Below are 20,485 nucleotides of genomic sequence, written 5' to 3' on the forward strand. Positions count from 1 at the left end.
TTTGAACAGGCTTCCCAGGTGGCCCAGTGGTAAAGAATCTGCCTTTCATTGCAGAACATGCATGAAACAGAGCCCAGGGTTTGATCCCTGGGTTAGGAATATCCTCTTGAGGAGGAAATGGCAGCCCGGTCCACTGTTCTTGCCTGGAGAATCCCATGGACAGAGGAGCCTGGTGGGCCACAGTCCATGTGGTCACAAAGAGTCGGACACGACTGAGCAGACACGCACAGGAGCACACTGGATGCTGATCTAGAGAGGAGACCACTTTCCTCCTGTGATGGACTGAATGTCTGTATCCCCTGCTTCATATGTTGAAGGCCTAACCCATGGTGTGTGTATGTGGAGATGGGCTTCTAAGGAAGTGATTAGAGCTGATTGAAGTCCTAAGGGTGGGGCCCTGGCCCGAGGGAATGAGTATCCTTATAACACCAGAGAGCTCACTCTCTTTCCCTGCACTGCCCTGCGGAAAGGCCACAGGGACACACAGTAAGGGGGCTGCCTTGTGCAAGTCAAAGAGAGTTCTCACCAGAAACCATGCTGGCATCCTGCGCTCAGACTTCCAGCCTTCAGAATGGGGAAAAAATAAATTTGTGTTGTTTAACTCTCAGCCCATGGTATTTTTGTCCAGCAGCGCCAGCTGAGGAACACACTTATCTACATTTACACGTTGATTCCGAAGGCCTCTGTGGCCTCAGCTATGCATTAACGCCCTGGGTGACCCGTGGCATTTGGGAAGGTGGGTCCATGAACCGACAGCTGAAATAAGTGATTCTGGACAGGTGTTCTCTCACTGTGGATGCCCGATCCTTCCTCAGCCCTGGGGTCTGCCAGCATCCACCTGGGCACGGACTCCACTCCATTCAGACACAATTCAACTTGACTCCCGCGTCCTTCATGAACTCACCAGCTTCTTTCCTGTACCACAGAGGCCCCTGTTTTTCCCCTTTAAACTTTTCACATGACCTCTTTCTTACTTTTTTTTTTTTTTTTAAACCAATTTGGAGGAACCTGACATGGTAATTCCATTCTGAATATTAACTATACAGCACACCCTTCCATTGCCATGAATCTTACAGGAGTGCGCACGGCTCCAAGAGACAAGTGCTGGTGTGGGGGTGCTGGCCTGGTGCTCCCCCACACGGGGCCTCCTCTCTCCACTCTGCACCTCCCAGAGAAGTTTCAGGTGTGACCCTATGCTGCAGACCTGCTGGACATGCTTCCTTCCCTCTGACCTTGCTGCCAACGAAAAATTGTCACTTGCCACCTGTTGCTACAAGGATTAGGTCACTGGCCACTGCAGTCAACACACCCTCAAAGAGGTTCAGGGCAGAGATCAGGAATGAGGCTCTAAGGCTCTGTGCTCTAAGAAAACTGCCAAAGAGATCTTCAGAGAGATATTCTCAGGAGGAGATGTTATAAGCTGTTTCTTGCATCTTCGCATATCTAGAGAAACACTAGAATTCTAGTGGGGACATCCGCTCCTCAGGACTAACAGAGCATTTTGCCAAACTGTGTGCTGGATTGCAAGTATTCCTCTTTCACCAAAGTCACGCATACACTGACCTCCCACCTGTCCTCTTCGAAGCAGTTCCTTAGCGCTCCTAAGAGTCTGCCTCCTAGGCCAGGCTTGCTAAGTCACTTAGGTGTGTCCGACTTTTTGCGACCCCATGGACTGTAGCTCGCCAGGCTCCTCTGTCCATGGGATTCTTTCAGCAAGAATACTGGAGTGGGCCATTTCCTCCTCCAGGGGACCTTCCCGACCCAGGGATGGAACCTGTGTCTCTTACGTTCCCTACATTGGCAGGGGTATCCTTTACCACTAGCACCACCTAAGGCTTCCCTGGTGGCTCAGAGATTAAAGCATCTACCTGCAATGTGGGAGACCTGGGTTCGATCCCTGGGTCAGGAAGATCCCCTGGAGAAGGAAATGGCAACCCACTCCAGTATTCTTGCCTGGACAATCCCATGGATGGAGAAGCCTGGTAGGCTGCAGTCCATGGGGTCGCTGGGAGTCGGACACTCCCCTATAGTTCTCATTTTGCTCAAATAAAATTTCACGCTCTCAAGTTGTACATACTTTTTTTCAGTCAGCACCACCCACCCAGGCTAAGTCAAAAACCTCTTCTCTGAGCTCTGTCCTCACGGGGCCTGACCATATCTGGTTTGGCCCTGCGGCATTCACTTTAGGATCTACCTGTCCTAACAAGTCCTCTGCACACCAGCAGAGTGGAGGTGATCACACAGTCACTGCTTAGAACCCTTCAAGGTGCCCAGCCTCAGCATTTCAGGCTGACTTCTCAGGGCATCCAGCTTCCCATTCAAGCCTCTTTACCCTGAAAGATTCCTGCAGGGCACCCTGTGTCCTGATTGTGTTAAAAACTTCACTCCGACCCAGGTGCATCCTGCAATCACACCTTGAAGCTTCCCTTTTTCTCTTAGTTTCCTCCAAGATTTAGCCCAGGTGTCACCTCCTCCAGAGACTCAGCCTCTGGGGTGTCCTGCTCCTCTCTACCTGTCACGACTGTAGGGCATCAGAGCAGAGATCTCTCTTCCCCTCACTTGGAGCTTTGACAAGTAACACTGCGACTTGGGTCTTGGGATGTCTAATGCCAAGCAAGTGATGACAATGCTCCACCTTTAACAAATGCTCGCTAAATGAGTCAAGGAATGAATACAAGGAAATCTGCATACAAATCACTATTTTATGTCAAGAGCAGAGAACAACTGAATGGTATATCAAACCTAGAGTCCCTACCGAACCCTCAAGGGAGAATCAAGTAAGAGGGAAGAACCTCTTATAGATGAACAAGAGAGGTTAATGAGTAGGGGGCAAACAGAATGGGAGTGATGCTAATTAAAAACAGGTGCATAATGGCTTCCATTTACAAAAGTTCCCCTTTCATCTTCCAGTATAGCGTGACTTTTTTTTCCCATTTGATTTCTGAAATGTGTTGGGAAAATTACAACATAAGCCATTACACCAACGTTAACCAAGACTTTAGAATAAAACTGCATTAAACCACAAATGTGGTAACTCAACATGTATTTGAATACAAAATGACACAGTAGAGACAGACAATTCACAAACAACCTTGACAAAAATAAAGCAAAGCCAATGATGTACTTTCTAATGATTCCTTTAGTAGGAAGGTTCTAAAAGGTGGGCACAAAAGCAGTTTTAACAAGGTGGGCGTCCTGCATGAAGACATGCTGCGGCTGATTCTATACATTCGCTTTTGATTACTACTATTATCATTGTAATTGGCTAAACTTTGTAAGGGAACAAGATTTCTTCCTTCTTCTGCTGTGTTTTATTCCAGCAGGCTGCAGAGTAGGTAGTAACTGCTATTTCCTTCGGTTGAATGAATCTACATTGTGTGAGATCAGACTTCCCTGGGTTTTAGCTTCCAGTACATTTCCAGGAAGTCATTGTTCCTCAGTTGTGGGGTGCTGGGGTTCAATCAGGGTGGAGCTGAGGCTGTTTTGTCACTTTGATCCTGGTACCAGCCAAAGCAGAGCACCTGTCCAGGCACTGCTGGCATACCCTGCATGCTCAATGGCAGGTGGAAGGCTTTATCCATTTGGAGTATATGAAAGGGACTAGGCAGGTGTGCATTCAGTAGGCTGGCATATCCGAATTTTAACTCTGCCCTACATACGAACCTTCAAGCTGTGAACTTTTAAAGATGCAAACGTGCCTTTGCTTGTCCAACCATGTCAGGCATGAGTAACGTCGCAGCTGGCCCTGCATCTCCTACTGCTGACCACCCTTCAGTTCTACCATCTCCTGCCTCCTCTCTATCCTCCAGTCAATACATCTTCTTGCCTGGTCACTTGATGCCAGCCCCTGTGTGCCAGCTGTTATACTGTACTACTGTACTTTCCAAGGTACTGTACTGTAAGAGTCAATGTTTTCTTTATTTTTTTGTGTTTGTTTTTAATGTATTATTTGTGTGAAAAGTATTAGAAACCTATCACAGTACAGTACTATATAGCCGACTGTGTTAGTTGAACACCTAGGCTAACTTAGATGGACTTAAACAAAAGTGGACTTACGAAGGTGCTGTCAGAACAGAACTCGCTCGAATGTAGGAGACTTACTGTACTTTATTGTGTATGTACACAAGGCCACACATACACACGTCACTTGCACACATACACACACTCATGGGATTCTTTCACAAGTCCTGTAAATAATCTCCACGAACACTCAAAAGTCACAGTCTGGAAGAGGCATGCCTTTTCCAAAGCTGTCTACCTTAATTTTGGGGGCAGAATTCTAGGTGAAAAATCATTTACACTTCCCAGGAGTCAACTTTCATGATAAAAATTCAATTGGTTTTTGTAAGGATGAAAACATCTGCATAAAAGCTCTTCATTTGGATCTACTCAGGTTTTCATCGCAATTTAATTCAACAAACCTTTATGGAGCATCTACTGAGTAGCAGGCTGCTTACTGAGCTGCAAAACTGCCCTCCATGACTTTAGCCATGGAGAGTTCAAAGGCCAGTGAATGTAAGCCCTCTGTCCAGGCCATGGAAGTCACCACCTTCTTTAAATCCTTTCTCCAGCATTCTTGGACCATTTACAACTACAACAGCAATTCTTGGCTTTCTAGACTGAACAATATTTTGCCCTCTAAAGACTCGGTCTTCCTCCCGCTCCCTCTATGAATTCAGACTCTAACACACAAGGCACGCTTTCACAATTCAGAACACAGGTGCCTCCACACACTCTGCTTTTGGGGGTGGGGGAGGTAAAGGCATTTTGAATGGATAGTGTCACACAATAACAACTTAATGATTCTACCATGTGGCGTCTCTCTTGATCTTTAAAAAATATCCTAACTGAACACATTAAGCTATAATTTTTCTCTCTCTAATAACCTATCATGTTGTTCGTCAGCAATTTACTTGGGGAGGATTTATTAGGCAGGAATCAAACATTTTTTGAGATAAAATACAATGAACAAAAGCTATTATTAGGAATGATTGAGGTGAAAAGAATGAACTGTCTTAGAAACCTTGGCTTTGTCGTGATAAGTATGACAGAGTTTGGGGTGAAATTCTTTTGGAAAATATATCATTATTTTCAAATAATAGGGTTGAAATAAGAGATGAATGATAATTGAAGATGAAAAAGTACTCACTTTTGTGCATTGATTCCATCAATTGCTTGAATCATCCTTTCATTTAATTCCTCTTCAAATCTTTTCTTTTGTGACTTGGTTCTGTATGACGGAAGAAATATTTTGGGTAAGAGTATTACTAAACAGTAAATTTGTGGTCCTATGATAGCAAAATCTCCGTCTGATTCTGTTAACTGAATTTTTTTTAAAGAGGAAATTATAGTCTATATGCAGCCTTTTGTCTATTAAGATATAGTCACTTTGTGGATTGAATGAATTGGTTAGAGTTTTTAGTGCCGTAAAATGTTCCTTTACCACTGAGTGAAATTAAAAAGCAACACTGAAAGATATGTACTTGGTGTTTGAGAAAAAAGAGGTTTCTGACCTAAGAGATGCACTAGCCCTTGAATTGTTGCCTCTATAAACTTTATTTTTTGATAGAACATACTGGCTTTGGAAATTCCCTTGCAAAAATTTGGACTGGCTGACAAAATAATCATTCTTGTTTCATGTTTTCCTTGGTCAGTTTGCAAGAATTTGCAGAACTGCAGTCTTCTTTGAGATGTGTCAAAGCTTATTTGTCTATAATTAAATGTTCCTCACTTTTTGAGAGTGCTGTTCACAGAAAACCCCTCTTACACTTGCAGACTACTCACTTGATCTCAAAATGAATAATCTTGGGCCATAATATAAAATGCTTTGCATTTTATTGTGCCAAGACAAGAATGTGTTCTCCAAGGTTAATCTGACAATTAGCATAAGAATGATGTAAAAGAAAAAATGAAAATAATATCTGTTTTTAAAAGTTAAACATCTACTGCAGAGTATAACCCATCTGGCCCTTCAAAAACTGGCTTGAGCCAGCCTGCATCTGAATCCAGGTGTCCACAAATCATCTAGTCCCATGGGAGTGAGCACAAGGCTTCTCTGTGCTGTGTTTGGTTAAGTTACTCACTGAACAGACCTTCTACTTTGGCATAAAATAATACTCTTCCAAATTTAGAACTGCCTCTCTATATAGATGAAAATAGTATTAAATGTGCAATGTCATATTTATCTGTAATCAAATCTGGTGGAATTATCATTAATGAGACAGATGGGTAATACAATTATTACATCACTGTTTGTGAATTCCCACCTTCAAGTCCTGCCTTCTTTAAACAAGTCAAGGTTAGGTTTGGTTCAAAAACAGAACAATATTAAGTGATCCACCTGTCAACACCAAGCCAATGGAATTCAGAGGTTTTAGCAAGCCAAATTCCAAGCTAAACTGGGAGGCAAATTAATTTTGATCCTTCTTTTAGAAAAAGGCTGTGCATCTTAGCAGTCACCTAGGATGGCTTATTCTCATTTGTGACTGAGGAGCTCCCTCTATTTTCTTTTTTATCAGCCCTGTGCCTAGACTTGAGATTCTTGACTTCAACTTGGTCAAAAAGTTGAAAGCTCTCTCTTTCAAAAAGCATCACCAAGTCTAAGAAGGAACAGTGTAGATGCCTCGAAGCTCACAGGAAAATTGAACCCTTCACTCATGTGTCTGGGGGCTAACGGTGACACCGTCTTTGTGAATCTGTTTTAGGATTAGCCTAGACGATGCCAGGCTTCCCTGGTAGCTCAGCTGGTAAAGAATCCACTTGCAATGCAAGAGAACCTGGTTCGATTCCTGGGTCAGGAAGATCTGCTGGAGAAGGGAGAGACTACCCACTCCAGTATTCCTGGGCTTCCCTGGTGGCTCAGCTGGTGAAGAATCTGCCTGCAATGTGGGAGAACTCAGTTCAATCCCTGGGTTGGGAAGATCTGCTGGAGAAGGGACAGACAGGCTACCCACTCCGGTATTCTTGGGCTTCCCTCGTGGCTCAGCTGCTAATGCTAAAGAATCCGCCTGCAATGCAGGAGACCTGGGTTCAATCCCTGGGTTGGGAAGATCCCTTGGAGAAGGGAAAGGCTACCCACTCCAGTATTCTGACCTGGAGAATTCCATGGACTGTGATGCCAGGTGGTAAAGAACCTGCTTGCCAATCTAGAAGATGTAAGAGACCTGGGTTCGATCCCGGGTCGGGAAGATCCCCTGGAGGAGGGCATGGCAACCCACTCCAGTATTCTTGCCTGGAGAATTCCATGCACAGAGGAGCCTGGTGGACGCAGTCTAGAGGGCTAAAAGGAGTTGGGCACGACTGAAGTGACTCAGCACACTGCAGATGATGCCCGTGTGGTGCTCAACCCAGTACATATGATGCATGGAGTAGCCGACAAGTGCCCGTTATAATGCATCCTCTGTATTCACTGACTTCCTGCACAGCAGTTCTTAACATATAGAGTTTCCTGGTCTCCGTAGCTTTGTGACCTCTGCTACAGAAATGAGAGGCTGTGCTTGGGGCTGATCATCTCCCTCTGAGGAATTCTTAATTCACCAGCCAGGGCCTTGCTCTTCAGGCTGTCAGCATTTCAGCATTTCTGACCTTCCTGGTCTGGGCTCCCCTGTTGGCTTCCCGGCTGCTCACAGACCCCAGCTCTACCCTCAAGCCCCCTTTCCATTTTCTCTCTCTTAAGCTCCGCCCCCCCAAACCTGCCCCACCCACAGGCTGGGCCACTCTACCTAAGGAGGTGTGCTTCCTATTGTATCTCAGATGATGTTCTACTGCTCTGGGAGGGCCCCTCACCACCAGGCTGGGGGTTCAGAGAGGTTTTATGACCTCAGCTATGTTACAAAGCCAGGATGTGCTAGGGAAGTCTGGGCTGACTTGAAAGACAGGCTCTCTCTGTGAGGCTTGGGGCCACCAAAGACCACCCACCACATAGAAAAGAGGAGGAGATATGGAGGAGGCTCACAGGAGGGCAGGCAGGACAGGAGAGCAGCTAGGAACACAGGCGTCAGTGTCCTAGAGCCTGGGCATAAACCACGGGCGTGCCTCCCCAAGCCACGTGGCTCTGGTCCTCTCCTGACCTGGCACCTCTGTTTCTTCCTTCCAAAATTGATAATGGCTGTAGTATCCACCCTAGAGTAATGCTGTAGGCATGAAATTAGATTTCCCATAGCCCTGGTGCAGATAAAAATGACAGCCTTACGATCACTGTCTTTCAGACAGCACTCATCCCAAAAGACACTGCCCACGGCGCACTCGCCGCAGGAGCCCTTCTCACTGTAATTTCAGTAAATCGAGTCTGGAAGGAGACTGCGGGGAGGAGCAGACAGATGAGAGGCCAGACCACATACAGGAAGTCCCTTATATATGAACCTTCAGACACGCACACGTCGTGTGCCAGCCCCGGTATGCAAGTTGCTGTACTGTGCTACTGCACTTTTCAAGGTACTGAATTATAAGATACAAAATGCTTTCTTTAGCCTTTGTGTTTGCTTTTGTGTACACATTATTTGTGTGAGAAGTATTATAAACTTGCCACAGTACAGTAGTATATAGCCAATTGTGTTAGTTGGGTACCTAGGCTAACTCTGTTGGACTTTTGAACAAAACTGGACTTAGGAACGTGCTCTCAGAACAGAACTCATTCGTATGCAGGGGACTTACTGTACAAAGTGGAAGGATGTTTGTGAAATTACATAGACAGCTGTTTGCAGATGTGCTAATTTCTTCCTGGCTTGAAGAGCCAGGCCTTCTAAAGATACGTTACGGGGTCCAAAACGCTTCTTAAAATAGCTTAAGCTTTCTTTAATTGGGCATTTGCCACCAAAAAAATAATACTTCAAAAGCCCAAGAACTCCATTTTCCATATAACAAAGGGCTCTAAGTGTGATAGGTCAATATTAAAATTTCAAGTTTTACACAAAATACAAATCAGAGGTCATGACAGCAAAGATAAAGTCACGCAGAGGGATTCGGGAGGGAGCGCACTAAGATCTGGCAGCCAGTGACCTAATTATTTATGTTCATTTTCCACTTTGATACAATGCATTTTCTATAGGAATAAACCCATCTCTTCAGTGGGGGAAGAAAATTTTAAGTTTGGGGCCGTTCATTAGTTATCCTAGTGTTAGTCCCTCAGTCATGTCTGACTCTGTGTGCCGCACGGACTGCAGCCCACCAGGGTCTTTTTTCCAGGGGACTCTCCAGGCAAGAACACTGGAGTGGGTTGCCATTTCCTTCTCCAGGGGATCTTCCCAACCCAGGGATTGAACCTGGGTCTCCAGCATTGCAGGTAGATACTTTACCATCTGGGCCACCAAGGAAGCTCCCAAATTATCCTAACATCTTCAATAAAAAGTACTTAACTCCCAAACTAAAGGAAGGTTCTGAGCCCCAAAGCTAGAGGAATACAGACAAGGGAAAGGAGTGATGTCTGAGAGCTTGTGGAGGATGACAATGGCATCCTTGGACACTTGGGGAGGCATTTTTTCTTTGTTTGAGCAGGGTGGGTTGCACTTCTTTTCACTATTGAAAGGCTGGACTTGTCTTGCTTTTATCTCTAGGATTCAACCTCAAAAATATAACTTTAAGATTCTCATTTTAAGAAAGTTCAGTTCTTTACTTCAGATTAATATGAAGAATGTTTTTTAAGAAAACAATTTAAAGTTCTAAAGAGTTTACTAGGCAGTGTTTTCCCTCTTTTAATTCTAAAAAGAAAGGATATCAATAATCCTATTTTTAGAAGCTGAATACAACTTGACAGGGCTTTTCACAAGCAGCTACTCTTTTTTTTTTTTTTTCAGAAGAAATAGCCTTCAGAATTATTATAGTTGATGAAAATTACTTTCAGGAATAAATAAAGAACAGTTAAGCCTTTAGAAAATTAGAAAATGGAATGTATACCATACCTTAAGGTGCGATTTTGAAAATTATGCTGACCCATTGGTACATCCTATTAAAGAAAAAAAAGATTATTAGTTGCTAAAAACATACATTAAGAAGTTTGAAAAGATAACGATGCGTATTTCCTCTTTTACCATGGTAAATATCATTTAGGTAATAAGCAGCTAAGTGGAGAAAAAGAGCTTAATTATAAGCGTGAAATAAGGTTAAAACTTCAGTTTATATTTAGAATGTTGGTGTAATCTATGAACTCTGGATATTGGAAGTGTCAGGATTGTTGTCTAGATTTTCAAAATTCCTATCCTGATATTTGCAGATATTATTTACAACAATGCCTGCAGAGGACTATTATTAAAGTTACTGTAGACAACCTAAATCATGTAGAACTGTAGTTTTAACATGAGACAAAAATTTAGAAAATGCTTTAAAACACAAACATAATCACAAAATCTATAGACAATCTTAATCAGTGAATCAAACTGTTAAGAAATGAGACCATTGATTAAGTATGTGAAACTGAGAATCACTGATGAAAAAGAAGAAATGTACATAAGTGCTGGTATAACAGTTCCTGAAAAAGGCTAGTGAGAGGGAGACACTGAATCCATTGCTAAGTGTTCAATAATAGACTTTAAAAACCACAAGATTCACTTGTATATTGTAGTGGAAATTAAAATAAAAGTCAGAACAAAGAAGCTCCAGAGAAACTTTTCTTTGTTGCTTTAAGCTCCAAGGTTAGATAAGGAAATGTATTTAGCCTAGGGAAAGGTAGGCTTAAAAATGATAACTGAACTCCACATTTTATTATATAGAGTATTAATAAAATAATGCATTATTCACCAGCTCCATCAATGTTAAATCAAGAGTCAATGAAGTTCTGCATAGGGGATTAGATAAAAGAAATAACTTTTGGCAATGACAGCTGTTCAATCCTGGAAGGTACGAGTAAGAATGACAATGGGACCTTTCTGAAAGTAAGGGGCATAGTCCTATGGGCCCCAAGTGCTAACCAGAACCTCAGAGGTCTTCTGTCCCTGCCAAGGAACTCAGGCCTGAGACTCTGTCTGTGACTGGCAAGGCCAGCTGGTCAAGAAAACAGAGTCTGTTCCAGACATCCTCTGTTTTTTATACACTATTTTCTGAAGCTCAAAGCCTTAGGCAGTTATAACTCTTTCGAAGGAGGCATCTTCACTAACACATAACAACAGATTATGTTGAGGTTGGAGCCAGGGTGAAATCTTCCCTTGGGTGCCTTGCTAAGATAGTAAGGGAGAGGGTTGCTCTTAAGTCCTGAGACAAAGGACTGATAAGAAATTAGCAACCACAACAACATCAATAATACCACCCATAAAGCAAGGCCTTATTTTTGCAGGTACACAGATGAAGTAGCACAGAAAATAATGCTTTAGTATTCAGATATAATTCTTATTTCCTGAACAAACCAACCAGCCAACCAACCAACCAGCCAAGCAGCCAGTCAACCAACCAACCAGTCAACCAACCAGTCAGCCAACCAACCGTCAACCAACCAACCAGTCAACCAACCAACAACCAGTCAACCAACCAGCCAACTAGCCAGTCAACCAACCAACCAGCCAGTCAACCAACCAATCAGGCAACCAGCCAGTCAACCAACCAACCAGCCAATCAACCAATCAATTTGTTTATAACAAATCTCAATCAGAGATAAAGTTATTAGCCATTAGCACTAATAATAAATTTAGTGTTGAGGTAAAATTATCTGATTCTTTTCATAAGAGGGATAGAAGCATTGACTTTCCCTGGCAATTAGATTCTAAGTCTTAGCATGCTTTTCCTCTAACAGGTCTAGTTGCTGGGAGGCCCCCAGTGGCTCTGGTCCTCGCTCCTTGCATCTCTTCTCTTCTTGTGACCACATCCAGATCCACAGCTTCAAATAGCACCTAAAATCTGATGCCTATCACATCCACACCTCCTACCAAGACCTCTACCCAGAGTTCCAGGAGCACACCCCCAACTGCCAACTTCTGAGCTGCAGTCTGGTGTCTGAAAGGCATATTGATTTGAAGATGTCCACTAGCAAAGTCTTGATTTTTCTACCCCAAATTCTCTGACTTTGCTCTGAGTATTTGTCAGTTCAGTCAATGGGATTATCATTCTCCTAGGTGCACAACCCAAACATGTGGCTTCGTCTTTGAACTTCCTTTCCACACATATTGACTCCATCACCAAGTCTTACTTGTTCCACTTTCAAATTGTACCCTGAATTTGTTTCTCACTGTTCCCACTGCTAAAATCTCAGCAAAGGAGGACACCACTCCTTCTTGTAGCCCTGCTCTCTTGGTCCATCATCCAGAGTGCTAATTACACGATGCCCTTCCCTGCTTAGGACCCTCTAACAACTTCCCACTACAATCAGAATAAATTATACATGATTACTTGGAGCCTCTCACCCTAATGACCTCCCCTGGCTTACTGTTGATGATCTGACAGCCACAGAGTCTCTTCTCTGCCTCAAAGACACCAATTCATTTCCATTTCAGGGCAGCTGTATTTGTCCTTTTGCCCCTGACCCTCCCCACTGACCCCTCCCCTTCTCGGAGACTCCCCCCAGCCACACCCCCAAGAGGAGCCATGCCAGTCACTCCCCAAGACATTCCTTCCTTTTCTTTTCATCACAGCCCTTGGCAGTACCTGGAGTGATCTCCTTTGTTTATTTGAGTCCTACTTAGGGTCTCTTTCTTCCCAATAGAATATAGACCCCTCTAGGACTTGCCCTGGAGGTCTCCCTGTTGACCCCTTGAAAGATCACAATCTTCTATCAGATCGTTTATATTTCAGTTGGAAAAGAACAAAGGAAGTTGAAAGAAGAGATAAAACCAAGACAAAACAGGAATGCTGACGCCTGCATGTTGGGTTTGCGCATGTCACTGTGACAGGCCTATGGACACAGGCAGCTTGGAAATGTCCACTTTTACCTGACAGCCTCATATGTTGTTTCCTCATCAGCTAATAAGAATTACGGAACATCTCATTTTTTTTAAACCTCAACCACATCCCTAACACAGTGAATACCATTTAGCATGAAATTGTACTCAGAGACTGTTTTAATATCTAAATATACCATTGGGACTATTCTAAGTGCTCCACTGTATTTCCTTTCCTCTCCTCTCATGAGTTTTTCTATTCTTCATCTGCATTTCAGCCATCTTATTGAAAGGTCCCTGTGGTCTGGAGCGGTGGGACTCCATTCCCCATTAGAAGTTGGGATGACGTCCGTAAGGGACGCCAATAGAATGCACTTTGCTTCCGACACAGGCTGAACCCCTGGGGGATGAGGACAGGGTTAATGATGCTGCTCAAACCGCAAGGATGTCAGGCCCTCATTTGTTCTTTTATGAAGATGCTCGGGCTTTCCACTTTGTGGTAGCCAAAGCAAACTGCAAACCTGGATTGAAAAAGAGTTCAGGGGTATGCGTGGCTACTGCCCATTGTCAATAACCGTCTTCGATAAGAAAGTGATCACGCAAAGTCACTCTTGGTTGAGACCCTTAGCAACTGACACTCAAGATAACCTGATGGCAGGTTTATTTAGGCCTGTTTGTCAGGGGCCTCTCTGGGAAGTCAGAGACAGCAAGCTTCCTTCGTTACAGACCCGACTGGTTTTGGCAGGACATGCCTTCTGTTTGGGGAGCTAGCGTATGCCCAGTGCGGGGAGGGCGTACCGTGGTGCTGATCTTGCCGTTCTCCGTAGTCATGCTGTCTCTGTGATGCAGGTGTGCAAAGGGCTTGGCCGCCCCCCAGGACTCCAGGTACCGGGTCATGCGGACAGAAGCCCTCATCTTCGCTCCGTCAAGGGTGTGTCGAGGCCTAAAGAGGTGCTGAGGGCTCCGCCGCTCTCCCTTGGGGTGAGAAGCACAGTATCACACCTGGAGGCCACAGCACCTCTTCCCTCCAGCCCCCTAGAAGCCTCCCTTGCACAGGCGGAGTCCTCCACCATCACCGCCTTCACTCTGCGGGCTCCTGCCCTCGGTCGTGCGGGGTCACCATGGGGCATGGCCACACCCCAGAGAAGCTGAGTCAGTTTTTTTCAGACAACAAAAACCTACCTGTACCTGAAACTTGGGAAAAAACAATAGCCATTGGAAGGGACATTTTTATAAAGCTGACTCTTAGACAGAATATGCTGATCTGTTTCCATGTTTTAATGGTTTTGTTTGTTGTTTTCCTAAAGTGATGGCTGTAGGGATTGGGGCTGTTTTTGGATGCGAAATGGCCTTGAATATTGATGTTTTGGTATTCTTTGCCTGAACACAGTGTTCTCTGGACACGTTTTTTTCACCTTTTCCCTGCACCTGCCACCTCCACACCGATCATCCCATAGTTCCTCCTGCTTGTCACACATCTGTCTCCAGATCAGCTGTCTAGTGGGTTGGAAGTTTGTCCCCAAAGGTGAACAGGGAGTTTCAGGGAGGCTCTTGTGAGTAAACACTCGTAAACTTGACTTCACTGATTTTGTGATACTTGTTTGGACAATTCAGAGGAGTTTCTTGCTGCTACCTGCGTTGTTAACCAGCCAGTGATTTGAGGGAAGTTACATAAACCATCTGAGACTCAGCTTCTTAATCTGTAAATAGCAACAGTACCCATTTGGCAGGAATTTGGGGAGGGGTAAAGATGAGAGCTCTTTTGATGAGCCCCCTGCTCTGGCCTGACACATGATGGGAAGAGCGTAAAAGACAGCAGCTGTCTGCATGGGATAGGTGGTTTTTATCATGTTAAAGTTCACATGTCTGCACATAACATGCTCACCCCAGTGTATGTGACAATTAGTCATTAATCTTTCAGTAATTTCTTTTTTTCTTATATTTTCATCCACTTAATCTCATTAAGATTTTTATCAGCTGAAATCCTGAGCACACTTTTGGTCTTCATTTAATTTTCTAACTGCCAGGAAGGGCCCATCATGGACTAACACAGTGGTACCCAACCTTTTTGGCACCAGGGACCTATCTGTTATGTGCTTAGTCGTGTCTGACTCTCTGTGACCCCATGGACCGTAGCCTGCCAGACTCCTATGTCCATGGAAATCTCCAGGCAAGAATACTGGAGTGGGTTGCTGTGCACTTCCCCAGGGACCTATTTAGTGGAAGACTACTTTTACATGGACTGGGGGTCGGGATGGTTTCTGGGTGATCAAATGGATTGCATTTATTGTGCATGTTATTTCTAATCTAATGCTCTTGCTGATCTTGCATGGAGGTACCAGTCCATGGCCCAGAGGTTCACACCCGTGGACTAACGTATACATTGGTAAGCATGACTAACTAACCTCTACAACCTTATAATGCAGACAATACCCTTGCCACATAAACAAGCAATTCATTTCAACTGCTTCTTTCATAAATATTTGAATGCATTTTTACAAACACAGGCATTTAAAATAGTTTTAGAGGCAAACACTAGCAAAGAATTACACCGGTTCTTGACTAAAAACAACTTTTCATATCAGTCATTTGCCCTCTTGACTTTTAATCACAGAAGTCATGGGCTAATTATAGACTCTATGATACTGACCTTGGGGTTGATTACAAAGTAAGTTTTCACCAAATGTTGCTTTAAATACGGGTCTCTGATGTCACCATCGCCTTCTTCCACTTTGTAAGCTCCATTCAAGTGTTGCAGGGTAACAGAAGAAATGTGAACACGTCTGAAATTCCATTTGAAAACCACAATCAAGATACAGAAGAAGGAACATCCAAGATTTTCTATTAATTTGGGACTTGAGAAAGAATTCCTTCTGCCACAGGTGAAGGAAAGGCTATAGGTTCATAGTCTGTTACCCACAGCTTTGGGAAAATGCTCCCCGATATCAAGAGCTGCTAATATTTGGAGCCTCTCTGCACTCAGTGAAACCTAGGTGGTGAATTATAGCACATAAAACGTGATCATACTGAATCTGGAGGCATGAGGATAGTTTTCGGAATTGCATGGCAAAGTCATTTGAGAACACGTGCTGGTACGTATAAAAGTATGGGCTTTCCTTCTCAATGCCTGCTCTCATACTTCTCCAAATTACAGCACTTGCAAAGATTCTCTTGTCATCTGTCCAGATGGTACCATCTGCTTATTTTAATAGGACTGGTTTCAGAGGTGACCAATAATACAGAAAGGCCACATATCTCTAGTGCATTATAAGCCATCTTTAACTTAGGTCTCTATTCATAAATACGCAATTAAGTGAAAGTCTGTAATTCAGGATCTGACATCCTGTCTCTAACCATGGGTCCCAGGGGTGGTGGAACTGGGGCCTGAGAGCTCACATCCATCTGGTTAATGGAAGAGGTCACGGAGTAACACAGTAGTAACCAGGGCAGCAGAAGTCACCGAGCACTGAGCAGTCAGCTCTCAGCCTGCGGACCTCGGATCCTAAGCCCAGGGCCTGCTGGATGAGAGGAAGCCCATGTCCTGCCTTACCCAGGGACCCCTCCAGCTTCCATGTGGTTGGCCAGGGTGACGTCATGTGACCACACGTCGTACTGCCACTTCTGCAGCCCGATCACGCCGCACAGCACGTTCCCAGAATGCACTCCCACGCGCATGTTGATGTCCACTCCGGTGGCGTCCCTCACTTTCCTAGAGAGAAGGAAAGTCACATCACCCTCCAGGGCCAGTCTCTTCTTCCTGTCGTTCCTGGCTGATTTTCTGGGCATTTTATTATTCAGAATGTCTCAGACTGTTGAAAATAATGGTCATGAGTTCCTTCTGTGGTGGAAGATTGCTGCTCTGAGGGCATTGAAAGGGTTTTTCTCTCCAGTTATTACCAGGCTAACCCATCAGTACCAAGCCAATGCTCCAGCCAGTAAAGCCTCAGGCTGGCTAGGGCCGTGATGCAACATTTTGGTTTTAGCTTCTACTTTTCCAACCAATACATATCAAGCACCCATCATGTGCTAACCCCCTCCTTGAAGTTTTCATACTAGACTCGTGAGACATTGCCTTGTACTGTCAGAAACAATCTTAGATGCCATTAGCAACTCTAAGGCTTATTAGCATAGCGTATGTCCCCAAGGAATATTTTCTGCTGATGAGACAATAAGGCTTATTTGTGAGCTTAAATGACTTCAGCCTGAATAGGAATTAAAAAAAAATAACCACAAGCTGAATGCTTTTCCACTGTGCATGTTTCTGTAACAAAAAAGAGAAGCGAGTACTCTTTAAGAAGCTTTAATAGTGCATAAGGTATCATTAAAAAGAAATGAATTTTTAAAAACCACTTAAAAAATACTTTAGGATCCTATCACCAACTCATTGAAAGAGACAAATGAATAACTTCCTTTGATTAGGACAGACATATATACACGACCATGTGTAAAACAGATGGCTAGTGGGGAGATGCTGTCACAGGGGGCTCAGCTCGGTGCTCTGTGATTACCCAGAGGGGTGGGGTGGGGAGGGAAGGGGGAGGTCCAAGACGGAGGGGATATATATACATATACATATACATATAGCTGATTCACTTCACTTAATAGTGGAAATGAATACAACATTGTAAGGCAATTACATTCCAATTAAAAATAAAAGAAAAAAAGACAACTTCTTTTAAGGGAAAATGGCAATGATTGGTGATGCCTATTTGTTTCTGCCAGTTAAATATGTTTATCGATTAAAATATAGTTGTAAAAGAAAAAGGTGTCCCTAGCAGGAAGGTGTCCCTCATTCCATGGAGCGAATCACCCCAGGAAGAAACGTGGAGGGAAGTGATGACATTGATTGCAGCAGTTAAGAGGAAGGGTTCCCAGGTGTGGGATGCAGTAGAACCCGAACCATCTCAAAATAACACAGGTACGCATGTGGGATGGCATCACCGACCCAATGGACCTGACTTTGAGCAAGCTCTGAGAGATGGTGAAGGGCAGGGAAGGCTGGTGTGCTGCAGTCCATGGGGTCGCAGCGTCGGACACGACTGAGCAACTGAAGAACGAACAACAATGAACAATGAGTGTCAAGCTTCAGTGATGAAGCAGAACCATCCGAGCATACTATGATAAGAAGAAATGGGTCCATGATATAAAAATAAATGACTTCCTGAGAAAATAGTACAGAGGCTGTTTCTTTCCCTTCCCTTTCTATCGTCCTTTTCTGTTTATATTTTGTCATAAAATGACAACCTATATCAAGTACTTTGCAAGTCGTCCACACCCTTCAATCCTGCTCCCAGAAGGAGCATCTCCATGACACAGGAGGCTTGCCTCGCCGCTTTGCCCACAGTAGCTCTGAGTGCAAACGGCTGCTGGGGGGTGTCTGGTCCCCCCAGGCTTGCTCAGGCTGGTTCATCTCTGCTCCCCATCCCCCTGAGTCCTGCTTCCTGACAGCATCCAGGAGTAGTCAGAAAGCCAGTCTGATAGCAGTGACTGGTTAGTAACTCGAGTCTTTGAAATAACCGTCTTCATGGGCTTCATGTCTGTTTTAGAAAAATGAGTTGATCAAGAGTTCAGATGAACTGACTGACCAGAAACATTTTAATGCATGTAGATGCAGATGAAATCTGTGTGATCCATAGACAAATGTCAAAATGATGGCTTAGAGTTTGCGCTAATAGTAGACAATCTTTCTAATTTAAGAGGAGCTTTAATCACTTACAAAATCAGGGTTCTGAGAGCACTGCCTTGATTAAGAACAGTTTACATTTTCATGAAAGGGGGGAAAAACGTCTCTTTAAATGCTGGGAATATTCCAAAACTGCAGCCAAAGAACTTCTGCAGTGTTGACCTAGCTAACAGGGAACGAGGCTCTGAATAAATGTGGAGGTCCCCGCACGGAGGGAAAACCACGGAGAGACATCCCTGGATTCATGTTGCTGGTTCCCAGGAAAACTAGAGGTCATCTGGCAAAATTTCAAGTGCTAAGTGTACACTTTCTCCTCACCAGCTTCAAAAACTGAAATTCCTGTATTCATTCTCATCTTATGGCTTAAGAAATGGGAATGGAAATGCTTGCTTTTGTATGTAAGAGAGAACAAAGAGTTTCCAAAATTTGCCGAGGTGTTCGCTCTTTCCCTGGGCTTCCCTGGTGGCTCAGATGGTAAAGAATCTGCCTGCAATGCAGGAGACCCAAGTTCGATCCCTGGAGAAGGGAACGGCTACCCACTCCAGTATTCTTGCCTGGAGAATTCCATGGACAGAGGAGCCTGGAGGCTACAGTCCACGGGGTCACAAAGAGTCAGACACGACTGAGTGACTAAACAACAACAACAAAAGGGTATTTTGTTGAATCGAATGCGCTACTGAGTCACAAAATGTCATCCTTCACAAAACCCATCCATAGAGCCTGTTTCCTCTCACGTTTGGTTTTAAACATGAAAGTGGCTTCCAGGGGTGGTTACAAATGTGAGAAAATCTGTTAATTTTACATGGATTGAATGCACTTACATCTAGACCTGTAATGTCTTGAATAGTTAATGATTTTTAGAATACAGTTGAAAAGCTTTTTTTTTTCTTATACCTCCAAGAAGACAGATGATTTATTTTGGGGGAGAAGCAGGGGGGACAGCTAATTCCCATACAAAGTACCTCAGGTGGCAAGCTGAGGCCACACTGCCCACCTCTGCTGTCTCGACTCTTCCCTCCTTTCTTCCCTATGTCTCTGCCCACCCAGTCCTGACTGCCATGTAGCGGCCCCGACACTGCTGAGCTAGTGAGTCTGGACATTCAGGTCCGCGGACTCTGCTGAGGCTGGAGGTGTAATCATCCTTCCCTGGAAAGCACTGGAAACCCACCGTCAAACCTCTCAGTCCATTTCAGCCCACGGCCAACACCACAGTGGGCTAAACACAGCGACAACTAACTTGATTTGTTGCTTTCTCACTTAACATCCCAGTTACCCCAACCCCGAGAAAAGGAATTCGAACATCAAGCACATAATTCCCATCTCATTTAGAACAAGAATATGCGGAGGAGAAGAGAAAATCACTTGACCAAAAATAGGCAATCCCCTACCAAAAAACCCTTAAACTGAAAGTTTTCAATCAAACAATCAACAAACAAGAGCTTTTTATCATTTATAAGACTATCAGGGCTTCTGTGAAGGCACTTATAGAGAAGTATGCGGTATCAGCAGTGAAAATTCACTTTGTAGCTCACATTTTCACACTACACTTGTCAGCTGTAATGATACCATTATTCTTTGTAAGCAAATATTCTCTACAAATCTTACAATGAAAGAAACTATAGATACAAAGTGGAAAATTATTACGGATAAAAACTGAAACTAAATTCACAGAGCTGAGTGTGTTTGACTAGATGGAGTTATTCTGGGCTAGATTCTCCTCTTCATTGCAGTCTGGTGGTAAAAACTACTTTCTCTCTTACAATTTATATGTCCTTGTCAAAAATCAAGACAGACATTAAGAGTACAAAATTGTCCCTTAAGATTGGAAGAGACTTTTCAATTGTTTACAAAGAAATTATCTTTGAAATTAATGACACAGCCCCTTCCCATAGATTTCTAACACCATGTTCCTGTAAAATAAGATTAATAACAACAATACAAAACACAGAGCCTGACTCTGGACTGAGTTCTCACATGCCAATAAATGAGTCTTTGCCCGTTTCTG

The 20,485-nt window shown here is 43.9% G+C and overlaps 1 protein-coding gene across 1 annotated transcript in view; it reads right to left on the reverse strand.

The window, feature by feature from the left end:
- Positions 1-20,485, reverse strand: part of ADCY2 (adenylate cyclase 2) — a 456,623-nt gene that overhangs the window by 115,502 nt on the left and 320,636 nt on the right. Inside the window, exons 8-12 of the mRNA XM_070357742.1 lie at positions 16,348-16,506; positions 15,448-15,580; positions 13,596-13,772; positions 9,897-9,940; positions 5,150-5,230 (exon numbers count right to left, since the gene is read on the reverse strand). Coding sequence (XP_070213843.1) covers positions 5,150-5,230; positions 9,897-9,940; positions 13,596-13,772; positions 15,448-15,580; positions 16,348-16,506 — 594 coding nt within the window. The remainder of the gene's footprint in view (positions 1-5,149; positions 5,231-9,896; positions 9,941-13,595; positions 13,773-15,447; positions 15,581-16,347; positions 16,507-20,485) is intronic.

Source organism: Bos mutus, chromosome 20 (genome assembly GCF_027580195.1).
Source record: "Bos mutus isolate GX-2022 chromosome 20, NWIPB_WYAK_1.1, whole genome shotgun sequence".
In the NCBI taxonomy this organism is placed as follows: domain Eukaryota; kingdom Metazoa; phylum Chordata; class Mammalia; order Artiodactyla; family Bovidae; genus Bos; species Bos mutus.